Source organism: Anolis sagrei, chromosome 6 (genome assembly GCF_037176765.1).
Source record: "Anolis sagrei isolate rAnoSag1 chromosome 6, rAnoSag1.mat, whole genome shotgun sequence".
Classification (NCBI taxonomy): domain Eukaryota; kingdom Metazoa; phylum Chordata; class Lepidosauria; order Squamata; family Dactyloidae; genus Anolis; species Anolis sagrei.
This window is the reverse complement of record NC_090026.1, coordinates 34,143,927-34,157,067: the sequence shown is the minus strand read 5'-3', so window position 1 is coordinate 34,157,067 and position 13,141 is coordinate 34,143,927. Positions and strand designations below refer to the sequence as shown.

Genomic DNA, 13,141 nt, shown 5'->3' with positions numbered 1-13,141 from the left:
TAGCTCACAAGACAGGAATAATATAGATTTCTATTTGCCTGTTTAATTACAAGAGAAGGAGAATAAATAAATGTTGCATAGTTAAGGCTAATATACGTTAATATGAACATTCACTATCACAATCCTTTTATGTAATGTATCCCAGAGCTGTGCTTCTTTCTTTTGCTGTTTGAAACTTGGAAGGTAGTTAGTAGAAATCTGTGGGAAGAAAGGCTAGGAGTTTGTGGTGCTGGTGGTGGAGAACGCTGTTTCAGTAACAGGGAGCTGCATGTCGCGATGATTACAAACCTTTGTAACAGAAAAAACCTTCAAATGACTTCTCTTACTTTTGTTAGGCTTTTCTTTACCACTGATTTCTGTTAAGAAATGATACTTTAGATTTACTCCTGCAAAATGGAGGGAAACCACATGTTGAAATGTCTGAAGTGGTTTCTCTTTAGTTTATTCCATTAAATGCTCCTTAAATCCCCCTTTTGCAGATGCCTAGCTGGCATAACAAAGACTCGAAATGTTTATGTTTTGATATGCAACTGTGTTAAGTGTCTCCTTTGAGCATTCAGATGTACTGCCGGGATACTTTCCTTCACACATCCTTTTCACTTTATTTATTTGTAAATCAGAAAATAAATTCGAAGTTTTCAGAATCCGTCACTTAAATAGATATCAAAGTCATTTCTGTTACATCTCACTTGGCTTTTGTTTCCACACATACCACTCTTTCCTCCATTCCCAAGTTTAGGTATTTTATCAGTTGCATTTGTATAAAGTACTCTTTATGTTTTGAATTTTAAGCCATGTGGAAAATAACTGCATGTGGACAGCTCTGTATGTGAAACCTTTGTTATGCCAATGTTTTCCAATATCAGTGGAAAATGATCCATGCCATATGTACATGTACATGAATGTAAGTATCAGTTTATTTATAGTTATCTGAAGTATTGTATTTCAATCAATGATATTAAAAGGTAAAGGTTTCCCCTTCACATTAAGTCTAGTCATGCCTGACTCTAGGGGGTAATATTCATCTCCATTTCTAAGCCGAAGAGCAGGCGTTGTCCGTAGACCAGGGGTCCACAAACCTTTTAAACATGAATGAATTCCTATGCACACTGCACATATCTTATTTGTAGTGTAAAAAAACACTTAAAATCAATACAATAATTAAAATGAGGAACAATGTTAACAAATATAAATTTATTAGTATTCCAATGGGAAGTGTGGGCCTGCTTTTGGCTGATGAGATAGGGTTGTTGTTGTTGTGTGCTTTCAAGTCATTTCAGACTTAGGTTGACCCTGAGCGAGGGCCGGGTAAATGACCTTGGAGGGCCGCACCTGGCCCCCGGGCCTCAGTTTGAGGACTCCTGCCATAGACAGACACCTCCAAAGTCATCCAGCTTGACTGCATGGAGCGCCGGTACCTTCCTGCAGAAACGATAGCTATTGATCTACTCACATTTGCATGTTTTTGAACTGCAGAAGCTGGGCTTAACAGCGGGAGCTCACCCCACTCCCCAGATTCAAACCGCCAGCCTTTCAGTCAGCAAGTTCAGCAGCTCAGTGGTTTAACATACTGCACGACCAGAGGCCCTTCAGTAATGTTGGATGCACCTAATATAGGATCCAAATTTCTAGTTATTCTTCTCAGAAGACAAAAATTGTCATACTCTAATGTTCAGAAGAACAGGCTAGCAAATGAATGCACTTCTAAGCTTGTTTCTATTTCAAAAAAATGTCTTGCTTGTCAGCCAGTCAAAATGCAGGTAGTAAAGATAAAATGGAATATATTGCCTATGTCTTCATATTCATATCCAACCTTTAGTGAATCAGAACATTCAGCTATCTGTACTGAATCAGTTTTTTTCTCAGCTTGAAATGAAACTGATAAGTCGTGCAGAGAGTGAGTGGAACTGAAGGTTATTCTTCAAAACATGAAAGTTAAACTGTTGGTACAGAATACATCAGGTGCAACACTTAAGAAATGTGTTCTCTCAGGTGTAGGGCAGAATTTGCTATATTCTTTTCATTATTAAAGATATTCCAATAAAATATTTTCCACAAAAATGCAATGGGTTATTGTAAATTCTGAGACAGTCTATATATGGAGCACTTCAGACACTCAAAGCTCTATGTCAAGAAAGGTATTGCTTATTTTGAGACTGTAACTCCCCTGTTATGTCAGCTCCACTGGCTGCCAGTCTGCTACTGAGCACAATTCAGTGTGCTGGCTTTAGCCTATAAAGCTCTAAACCAGCGGCTCTCAACCTGTGGGTCCCCAAATGTTTTGTCTTCAACTCCCAGAAATCTTAACAGCTGGTAAACTGGCTGGGATTTCTGGGAGTTGTAGGCCAAAACACCTGGGGACCCACAGGTTGAGAACCACTGCCCTAAATAGTTCTGGCCCAGCTTGCCTGTCTGAACGTATCTCCCTCTATGAACCATCTTGGATATTAAGATCGTCTGGGGAGGCCCTACTCTCAGTTCCACCTTTTTCGCAGGTGCGGTTGGTGCGGACGAGAGACAGGGCTTCTCAGTGGTGGCCCCTCGACTGTGAAACTCCCTCCCTAGCGAAAACATTGTCAGCTCTCTCCTGCCTAACCTTTAGGGAGAAATTGAAAATGTGACTATGGGACCAAGTCTTTGGTTAATAATGTAGTACAATAAGTGAAATTGGCATATGTATAACAATGACTGGAATGGCTCCTAGAGTATGATTTTGGTTTGTGTGCTTTTTAATAATTGGTTTTAATGTTTACATGTTTTTGATTGTATATCTTAATCATTATGTTTATTTGATCATATGTTTGTTTTACATGACATTGAATTATTGCCCATTGTAAGGCTGCTCTGAGTCCCCTTCGAAGTGAGAAGGGTGGAGTATAAATGCTAGTAAATAAATAAATAAATACATTTGAGAATGTGCTGGTATCAAATTAATAAGTTTGGAATCAGACATACCATAGGTTAGTCATGTTTAGCCACATTTAAGTCCGTATCAGAAATAATTTGTTCCATTGATTTGAATGGGCCTAAAGCCTGACTAAGTCTTGGTAATGACTGCTCATTCAAGGATATGATAAAACAAAGCTGCATCTCCCAGAATGATCAGATTCATGACTGTTGTCCCTACATTAGGTTTCATAACCAGCTTACTATGCTCTGTTGAATTTGAAATGATCTGTTTGCTTGTCAACCTGCCTCTGATGTCACCCATATTTCTTCAATTCCTATAGGATTCTCAGCCATCTCCACTCGCCCTCCTTGCTGCCACATGTAGTAAAATTGGTCCTCCAGCTGTTGAAGCAGCCGTTGCCTCTCCTGCCCCTCCTCAGCCTGCCCCTCGAAAACTGGTCCCCATCAAGCCTGCTCCACTTCCACTGAGTTCCAACAAGAACAGCATTGGGATCTTGTCTTCGAAAGGGAACCTCTTCCAGATCCAGGGCTCTCAACTTGGGACCTCATATCCTGGGGGGCAGTTAGTGTTTACCATCCAGAACCCAGCTGTAATCAACAAAGGGGCCCACTCCCCTGCCAACATCCAGTACCAGGCAGTTCCACAGATACAAACAACATCGGGGCAGACCATTCAAGTCCAGCAGAACTTGGGCAACCAAATACAGATTATTCCAAGTTCCATCCCTACTTCCTCTTCTTTATCGTCTTCCTCCTCCTCTTCTTCAACTCATAAGCCTGTGCCAATCAAACCAGCACCAGCTCACAAGACCCCGGCCTCTGCTGTCCATAGCCCCACTAACGTTGTCAAGTTAACCGGCACCAGTGGGAACGTCACCCTTACACTGCCAGTGAGTAATCTGGTCACAGCTGGAGAGACCAACAGCCAGACTCAGATTGTCCCAGACAGCCCCTCAAAACCAAGCAAAAAGGCCCGTAAGAAGGCGGTGTCATCAGCCCAGACAGCTTCGATGGCTGTGACTGAGCAAGTGGAGACAGTCTTGATAGAGACCACAGCTGAAAATATCATCCAGGCAGGGAACAATCTGTTGATTGTGCAGAGCCCTGGGTCTGGCCAGCCAGCAGTGGTCCAACAGGTACAAGTGGTCCAACCCAAGCAAGAACCACAGGTTGTTCAGATCCCCCAACAAGCTCTGCGGGTGGTCCAGGCGGCCTCAGCCACGCTCCCAACAGTTCCCCAGAAGTCCCCACAAAACTTCCAGATCCAGACAAGTGAGCCCGTCCCCACTCAGGTATGGTCTCATTTTGATGTGGTGGCTTATGAGTTATTTGGCATGTGTCCACATTGTATGTTTCTTGCTTATATGGTGATACAGAAAGACAGTAAATAATTGTGGGAGTTCCAGTACAAGTCATGTTTGTATGGAATTCTGGGATGAACTGGAATCTTGTCAGTTACATATGCAGTAGGTTTATTCTTTTTTATATGGATGTATAAATAATACCTTTTGAGAATCACTTTTTTATCCATATGGAAAGATGGCTTTCTGTAGTGGAATCTGTTGTACTTTGAGGTATAAAAAGGTAAAAATTTCCCCTGATATTTAGTCTAGTTGTTTCTGACTCTGGGGGTGGTGCTCATCTCCATTTCTAAGCCGAAGAGCCAGTGTTGTCCAAAGACACCTCTAATGTCATGTGGCCAGCATGACTGCATGGAGCTCCATTACCTTCCCGCAGAAGTGGTACTTGTGGATCTACTCACATTTGCATGTTTATGAACTGCTACATTGGCAGAAGCTGGGACTAACAGCGGGAGCTCACCCCGCTTCCCGGATTCAAACCACCAACTTTTCGGTCAGCAAGTTCAGCAGCTCAGCTGTTTAACCCGCTGCACCATCCAGGGGGCAGTATACTTTGAGGTATACTCCTCCACAAATAAGGAGTCCCATAGTCTTTCATTTTTCTGTACAGCTTTCCTCTTGATCTGTGATTCTATCAAAAATCTGTTGATTGTGTATTCATTTATAACCCAATCCATATTTAGGAATTGATTGATACTGAATGTAGTTATGAAAGTAGGTTTAAATTCAAAAATATATCAGTTAACTTTGTTTCAGTTTGTCTTATTTATTTTTTGTATTTCAGGTGACTTAGAAACAGTCATGAAATAAAAGAAAATGTATATGTATTATTTCAGCTGTGTGCTGCAATCAGGGTGCCAAGCAAAAATGATATTGAAGATATATGTCTTATACCTTGTAAGGCAGTTAGGTACATTTATGAATTTTTTGAGCATGACATGGGTACGGATGGGTTAAGCAAACAGCATCGTGGATTCACATAGTGAAGGGAACAATGAACGATTTAAGGAGGTGCATACCAGGTGTTCATGGGATGTATTCATTATCCTTCTTAGGGAAGTGATAGAAAATGTAGTGACAGGCAAGTGAGAACTTGCTTTTCACTATGTAGCTGTTCCTCTACTTGAGAGAGATGACATATAATGTGCCAGAAAGTGTTCAGTGCTAGGAAGTAGCACTTCACCCCTTATCTTTTTATGCCCTACTTCTAGGTGTACTTCAAGACACCTTCTGGTGAGCTGCAAACAATGTTGCTCCAAGAAGGCCCTGGCATTACTGTGGCCCCTTCCCCCACTGCTTCCTCCATCACCTCCTGCAGCAGTCCTGCACCTCGCTGTTCCCAAACAGGAGGCAGTACCAAAAAGACAGGGGCTCGCAAAGAGCGTGCCCTGCCAAAGATCGCTCCTGCTGGGGGCATCATCAGCCTCAATGCTGCTCAGCTCGCCGCGGCTGCTCAGGCCATGCAGACCATCAGCATCAATGGAGTTCAGGTTCAAGGCGTTCCCGTCACTATCACCAACACAGGAGGTGAGATGTGTTTTGGAATAGTCTTGTTTGTATACTGCCTCCTGGGTTCACCAAACATGGAAAATTGAGTATTAGATGTTCTCAGTTACCTCACCAAAAAGCAGCTCTATATCAAACAGTATCTCTTGCTGAATGTTTGATACAGAGCTGCTTTTTAGTGGGGTAACTGAGAACATCTGATATTTAAAAAGAGTTTTGAAAAAGTACGGACCGGTGGCATAGCAGTTAGGACAGGCATGGGCAAACTTCGACCCTCTGGGTGTTTTGGACTTCAACTCCCACAATTCCTAACAGCTGGTAAACCTTTCCAAAACCTTTTTACCACCATAAAGGTCCACCAAATTAATGGTTAAAATTGATATATCCTAAAGGGGGGAATGTTGGGAGATACAAAATGCAGAAAGACACCTTCTTCCCTGTTTGGTGGACCTGGATGGTGATTAAAAGGTTTTGGGAAAAGGTGACTAAAGAAACGAACAAAATGATTACTAAGAACATTAAGAAAAACCTAGAAATGTCCTTAATGAATTTGTTTCAGGAGAGAATTGGTAAAGATGATGTAGAAATTTGCCAATATAGTTATGTGGCAGAATTCTGAAAGTGAAATCATGGAAAGGGGAAAAAGAACTACTTTTTAAGGATTGGAGAAGAAAAGTAGTAGATTATATTGAAATGACCAAACTCTCTAATGGCTTAAAGGGAGAAAACAAAGAAGAATTTGCTAGAAGATGGAGACTGGCCTTTTGGGTATTTAAAAAAGAAGACAAAAATACATTTTGAAATAGCCGTACAAGGATTTTTTAGTTGAATGACAATGACAGATTTTTGTTAGATGCTAGTTCCATATGGTTTGGTGTCGGAAGTCATAGGTGGTGGTTCACAGGTGGAAATGGGGAGGTGGTGGAACCGAGGAAACAATAGCTGTATTTTCATTGTTGAATCTTGAAGATTTTATATTGTTGTTTTTTTCTCATATATCACAATAAAAATATACCACAAAAAAGGAATTGTGGGAGTTGAAGTTCAAAACAGCTGGAGGGCCAAAGTTTGCCCATGCCTGCATTAGGAGAATAAAAAGTTCCTGTTCTGTACAGTGTAATCATATCAACTAAACCAATGGGAGGAAAAAAGGAAACCTGTAGAAATATTTCAGAAAGCATCAGTGATAAGTATATTACTGGGAAATGCATTGTACCACATATAACATTCTTCTGATTATTGCTCAAAAGAATGTATAACTCTGTTGCTCTGTGCAACCTCTGGTACATGGAACACCTAGAAGTCAAATTCAGTGACAGAATTATTGAACACCTTACTACTTGTTATCCCTTCTCCACACTACTTGTAGATTCGTTATCCTGCTACTTATATATTCTTTATCCTTTCAAGAATGTCAACATTTATTACAGCATTTATTCTTTTGAAGTTGAAAAGGATATGCAAGTCTTAGCTTTCAAAATAAGGGAGGCGTTAGAGCAGTGGTTCTCAGCTGGTAAACTGGCTGATATTTCTGGGAGTTGTAGGTGAAGACACCTGGGGACCCACAGGTTGAGAACCACTGTGTTAGAGGAATAGGGGACCAAATGCAGGTGGAAATGAGGTTCCACCCATAATCCTTGGTGCCTGGACCCATAGAATAAGATGCTGGATCTCAAGGAGGTATTTTGAAGAATATACCGTGCAACAGAGAAAACAGAGCAACAGAGAAAAGTAAAAGTGAGGAAAGTAAAAAAATTCCTGGCTAGCACATTCACTTGACTTTCCATGGCTCAGTGTAGTGGCTTATTGAGATAACTACCCACTTTGGTCACACACTAGTAGTGAAAATGCTGTGAGCCGTAGCTTCATTGCACCTCTCCCCACAGGCCAACAGCAGCTGACAGTGCAAAATGTCTCAGGCAACAACCTGACTATCAGTGGCCTGAGCCCCACACAGATCCAATTGCAGATGGAGCAGGCACTCTTGGGAGAGCTGCAGCCAGGAGAGAAGAGACGGCGAATGGCTTGTACCTGCCCCAATTGCAAGGACGGGGAGAAAAGGTGAGAACTGGGACTAGATCTGAAAGGGACACCAAAGTCCCAAGGGTTCTCTACTAATAACTGCTCTGGGCCATTTGTGTTAAGGAGATAGAAACTATATTCAACAAAATAGAGGTACTGTTTAACTGCCTGAAACCCTAAAGTACAGAAATACCCCAGTGCATGTGTTTCTGGGCATAACTTGTTTAACAGGAAAAAAAATGGTACTAGAAGCAGAAATAATGTGAAAAGAATATGTGGTAGGTTCCTACACCACACCAAAAAAAAAAAGTAATTCAACCTGTTTCAGCTATTTTCTATTCAAAGTTAACAATGTACACATGTCAAATGAAATCACGAGGTCAGATATGCACTGGGCCAATAAATAAATGCGTTTTGAAACTAGAATGGGTATATTGATTACTTTCTTTCATCAACCTGTATCCTTCATATGATTTCCAATTTGTTGGCCAAATCTATGCATCTTGTTTTCAACATGCTGGGGAAAAGATAATGAGGCAGTCTTATCTGCGCATCCCCTTCCCCTTTTTTTTGGTGTTCCTACATTCTCTGTAAGGGAACCTGGAAGCAGCTGCTATTTACCTTGCCTGTTGTAAACTAGCACACACAGTTATGACAGAATCAGCTAGGGATGAATCTCATTCCTGTCCTGCATTGTTTTCTATTGACATGCTGCTTCAGCTGGACACTGAAAATCTGTGTTTCTTCAACTCTCCTCACCATTCTCCTTATACCAGTGCTGCAAAATAAATCTTCCCCTTCTCTTCCTTTTCTTTCAGGTTGGGTGACCAGGGTAAGAAGAGGCATATCTGCCATGTTCCTGAATGTGGCAAGACCTTCCGCAAGACCTCTCTGCTGCGGGCTCATGTGCGCCTACACACAGGGGAGCGCCCTTTTGTGTGCAACTGGGTCCTTTGTGGGAAGCGGTTCACACGCAGTGATGAGCTGCAACGGCACGCCCGGACACATACAGGTCTGTAAAAAATAATATGTAGGAAAAAGGGTCTGATATAGAGTCTTCAGGTGCTTATCATATATTAATTATCACAGTCAGCCATTCAGCCTCTATGTAAAACAGGAACAATGCTCTAGTTTTTTTTTGAGGTAGTACCCTTCTATTTTGGCTGTACTGTAAATACTTCAGGCTCCCAAGTGAATTTCATGTGACTGCATGCCTGCTTTATTTAACCTTTTTTTTAAAGATTAGACATAGTAGAGTTATAGCCAAGAACATTTGGAGGGGTACAAATAGCTCACATTGTTTAAGCCTGTTCTTTCTTCATAGCCTTGGATTTTGTTGTATGAAAAGGAAGTTATTTGATCATAGGTGTGTTCCACTTTCTGAATTCATAATACAGGAGGGAATAGCTGTGGTCTGTAGATATTTGAGACTGCAGACCCTTCACCATTAGCAGTGTTAGGACTTCGGGAGAGTTACAGTTTCTTTACCCTGTTATACAAGGTGATCATAAACTGTGTTATGAAGGGGGATAAATCACCTTCCATAGCTTTTACATTCTCTCATGCTCTCAGCAACATAAGATTTGGATCATATTATATCAAATCAAGAGCTATTGCCAAGCACTGTGTTTTCAAAACCATTTTGCCATATGCTCTGGGAGAATTTACTGCCAGGTTGTGGGAATCGTATTGTGAGTGTCTTCCCATGAATGCGCTGTTAGGAATCCTGGCTGAAATATTGGGTTGGGGGAAGGGCAGAATTAAACCATCTAAGCAGACATCTATCACTACTTTTGTGCATGTCACAAGTTGCTGTATGTGTGCAATGACCTATTTTGCATTCTCAGTTTTTGCTCTTGTTTCTTCCTCTGGGCAGGTGACAAACGCTTTGAGTGCGCTCAGTGCCAAAAGCGCTTCATTAGAAGTGATCATCTGACGAAGCACTATAAAACCCACCTGGTCACCAAGAACTTGTAGGGTTGGATGCAACCAGGAAAAGTGGGGGAGCAGTAGGGGTGGTAATAACCCCTTCATGTGGGCGATGGGAATCTCCACAAGGAGAGCAAAATGCCTAAGAAACACTCCTCATTGGGACAATGGCATCTGCGCAGGGAATTGGTTAACAGCCACTGTTCCTTGGCTCAGACGACCTCTACTCCTTTGGAACTTCTTCGAAGGATCATCAGACGCTGTGGCTTCAGCTCAGAATGAAGGCAACTATCTGGGACCTAAAATCAGCACAAAGCCGAGCAGTGATCAGGGGATGAAACAGCTAGGCACGAAGCCCATCTACCCACTGGCCTCAGGAGCTTGAAAAGCGAACTCCCTGTTCTGCTACACCCAGGGGCTTCCTTGTGCCCTTGATAGTAGCACCAGTGAACTGTAGATCCCACTCAAAATTCTGCTTCCCTCTTCCCATCCGCTGCCCCCATGTGCTTGTGAAGCTTTTGAATGGGGGACCAGGAAACCACCTGAAAACGGGACTCTCAGTCCTCCAAGCACATTCCTACTTTATATTTAAAAAATATAAATATATATATAAATATATATCTCTATATTAAAAAGAACCTACTTAGGAAACCTTTTTTTTCTACAGAGAATGTTGCCTTATATTTCCCCCCAGTTTCAAATTATGTATTGTGAGCAATTTTTTAATTTAATTGTGTGTATGTGTTTTTTTTTAAAGCCCAAAGTCTCTTTGCGAATGCAAGGCCCTGTCCCCCAACAGTGCCATTGTCAGGTCATGCTTTGTGTACGCCCAGGACTTTCTAGGACGTGTGTGGCAGAAGCACTTTGCTCAGGAGAGTAATGAATGTCCATTTGTGAACAGCAACCCTTGTCTGTAGTTACTAGAGTTGCTGGATCATAGCTGTGGGCCCTCGGCAAGGCAGCCACAAATAAAACAGAAGGATGAACTTATACAAATTGTATCAGGAAGCTATGGGGCTTCGTGTGCAATTCTGCACTGCTTGGTTCAGCAGCTTTCTGTGCACATCGTGGAACAGCTCCAAATGTAAAACCAGATTGCTTTCACTAAATTAGAGCAATATGCCACTATCCTTTTCGGGATTGTACTTAACAGGCCCTGGTAAAATCAGGTGATGGTGTGTGTGCTAAAATACAAGCATTTTTTACCATCAAAAATTGAGTTCATTCCTTCTTTCATCCCAGATCCTTCGTTGGGGTTTTTTTAAATTTCTTTTTCTAGGCAAACTGGTGTTTTCCTTCCCCTCACCTTTCTCCTTTAATTTTTTTGTTCTCTTAGATTTCTTTTTCTAGGCAAACTGGTGTTTTCCTTCCTATCGCCCTTCTTCTTTAAAGTACTTCCTATCACCCCCCCCCCATGTATTATAGTGTATATTGTATCATAGACTATATATTGCATTATGTGTTTCCTACATGTTTCAAAAACATAAGGCTTGTTATTTTTGAGCTTTTAAATTAAAAAAATCCACTTTATTTTTTAGTTTTAACTGCTTGAAGTATGTTTTTCTTTAAAGTGTTTTTGATTAATGTTGTAATTTGACTGGCCAGTGTGTAGCGAACCCATTGATTGGGGAGAAAACTATCAGATTTCCTGATAGGTAAATTTCATTGTCAGAAGCAAACTTCATCATGGTTTAAGAAATATAGACAGTGGAAGAATGGAATATTTAAGTGGCTTTGTGAAGGGTTAAGATGGGCTAGAGTATTTTTGATTTTGTTTTGTTTTTTACTTCATAGAGACTCCTAGTAACGGTTTCATAAATTCTGATTAGATTGGTTTATGAAAGCACTGTATAAGACTTAGCTGCCCAAAATGTATATTTCAGTTTTATGGTATCTCCCCCCACTTTGTTTTCTTTGCAGCTTTAACAACACTCACAAATACATTTTCTAATTTCATGTATGGAAAATTACCTTCGGCCTGGTGTATGCATTTCATAGTGACATGCAGTGCTGGTGTATTAAAATGTTGAGCATGTTGCTATTATACCATACATATAGTGACAGTGTAAGTCATCCCAGGCGTGCCACTTCAGACTGCCACATCTATAAAATGTAAAACAAACCTTTGCCTGCAGTTGTACTTCAAGGTCTCATATTATAGGCACTTTCTGTCTGTGGGCGCAAGCTAACAGCAAACACTCCATCACAAATCTCAGTGAAACTTAATGAGATTTACAAGAGCATGGTGTTTTGGTGGGCTTGTACAGGACAACTTCACAGAGGATTGGTCCCTATGCATTGTATTCAGAGGTTAGTTATTTACAGATGGTCTACTAATCGGTTCCTTTTGTGTGGGGTGGGATATACATAACTCTACCCAACAACTACAATCTGCCCTTTTCACAGCAAACAACCCTCAAGTATCTCTGGGAGAGAAGTCTATTTTGGAGGGGAGTTAGGCAGGAGAAATAAACGAACCCATGTTGTTACAGTCCTGTTTGAGATTTGTTTTATTTTGAAGAATGATAAGATCCATAACAAGCTAAAGCCTTTTTCCTTCAGTAACATGTTGTACTACTGATAACTGCACAGATCAGTTTTCAGGGAGAAGAGAATGGATGGGATTATAAATTCCTCATTGGGTGGTTTACAGTGCGTACCTGTCTCAGGTTGTAGTCATGTGCACACATAAGACAAAATCTCACTAAACTCTGTACATGTGTATAGAATTGCATTATTTCCTCAAGAAGTGATCTCAAGGGCTGTGGTCACTGAACATTTGCAAGGAAGGAGGATTAAGTACCTTGCAGCTGAAGATACACGTGAGTAAAAAGAGTAAACCTCAAAAACTTGGGATATGGGAGTATTACATATGTAATAATGTCTAGATGTAATGTGTGTAAAGACCACTGAATTTCAGGCATATTCTTTAAAAAGGATCCCAAGTAACAATGTATGAAAACCCTGAGTCTTTGGGAAGCTGTTAACAAGTTGAGCTGCCCTTACTAGCTGGTTTATTGGTTTAGGTAGATGAGTCTGGTTTAGGTGGCGGAGTCACCATCCTAAAAAATACTGCTACAGGAAGATGTTTCGTTCACTGACCCATCTCAAGGTCTTCCAAGATTATAGTTCTGCATGCTATTTGCTGTGATTATGGTAGTTTATGTTAGAGTTTCTATCACCACATGCTGAGAGTTAAAACTCCATATATAACCTTATCTGACATTATAAAGTTTCTTCCAGCATCTGTCATTATTTATGCAAAAGTAGGAATCCAAATTATTGCAATTTTGGTTTGTTTCTTGCTGGCTTCTATTACACCTCAAGGAGCTTTTTGTAACTCAATCCAGTCCATTTTGCCTATCTTGGTTTTGGCTCTGCTTTCTCAACTTCTCTACTACTGGCTTGTATAT

The 13,141-nt window shown here is 41.0% G+C and overlaps 1 protein-coding gene across 2 annotated transcripts in view; it reads left to right on the top strand.

Annotated features, from left to right (window-relative positions):
* SP2 (Sp2 transcription factor) overlaps positions 1-12,219 on the top strand; it is a 34,949-nt gene extending 22,730 nt beyond the window's left edge. For both annotated transcript variants that reach the window (XM_060780891.2, XM_060780889.2), the window contains 5 exons: positions 3,231-4,202; positions 5,483-5,798; positions 7,664-7,838; positions 8,618-8,811; positions 9,676-12,219. In XM_060780891.2, coding sequence (XP_060636874.1) covers positions 3,231-4,202; positions 5,483-5,798; positions 7,664-7,838; positions 8,618-8,811; positions 9,676-9,776 — 1,758 coding nt within the window. In that variant the 3' untranslated portion in view covers positions 9,777-12,219. The remainder of the gene's footprint in view (positions 1-3,230; positions 4,203-5,482; positions 5,799-7,663; positions 7,839-8,617; positions 8,812-9,675) is intronic.
* Positions 12,220-13,141: the final 922 nt, after the last annotated feature.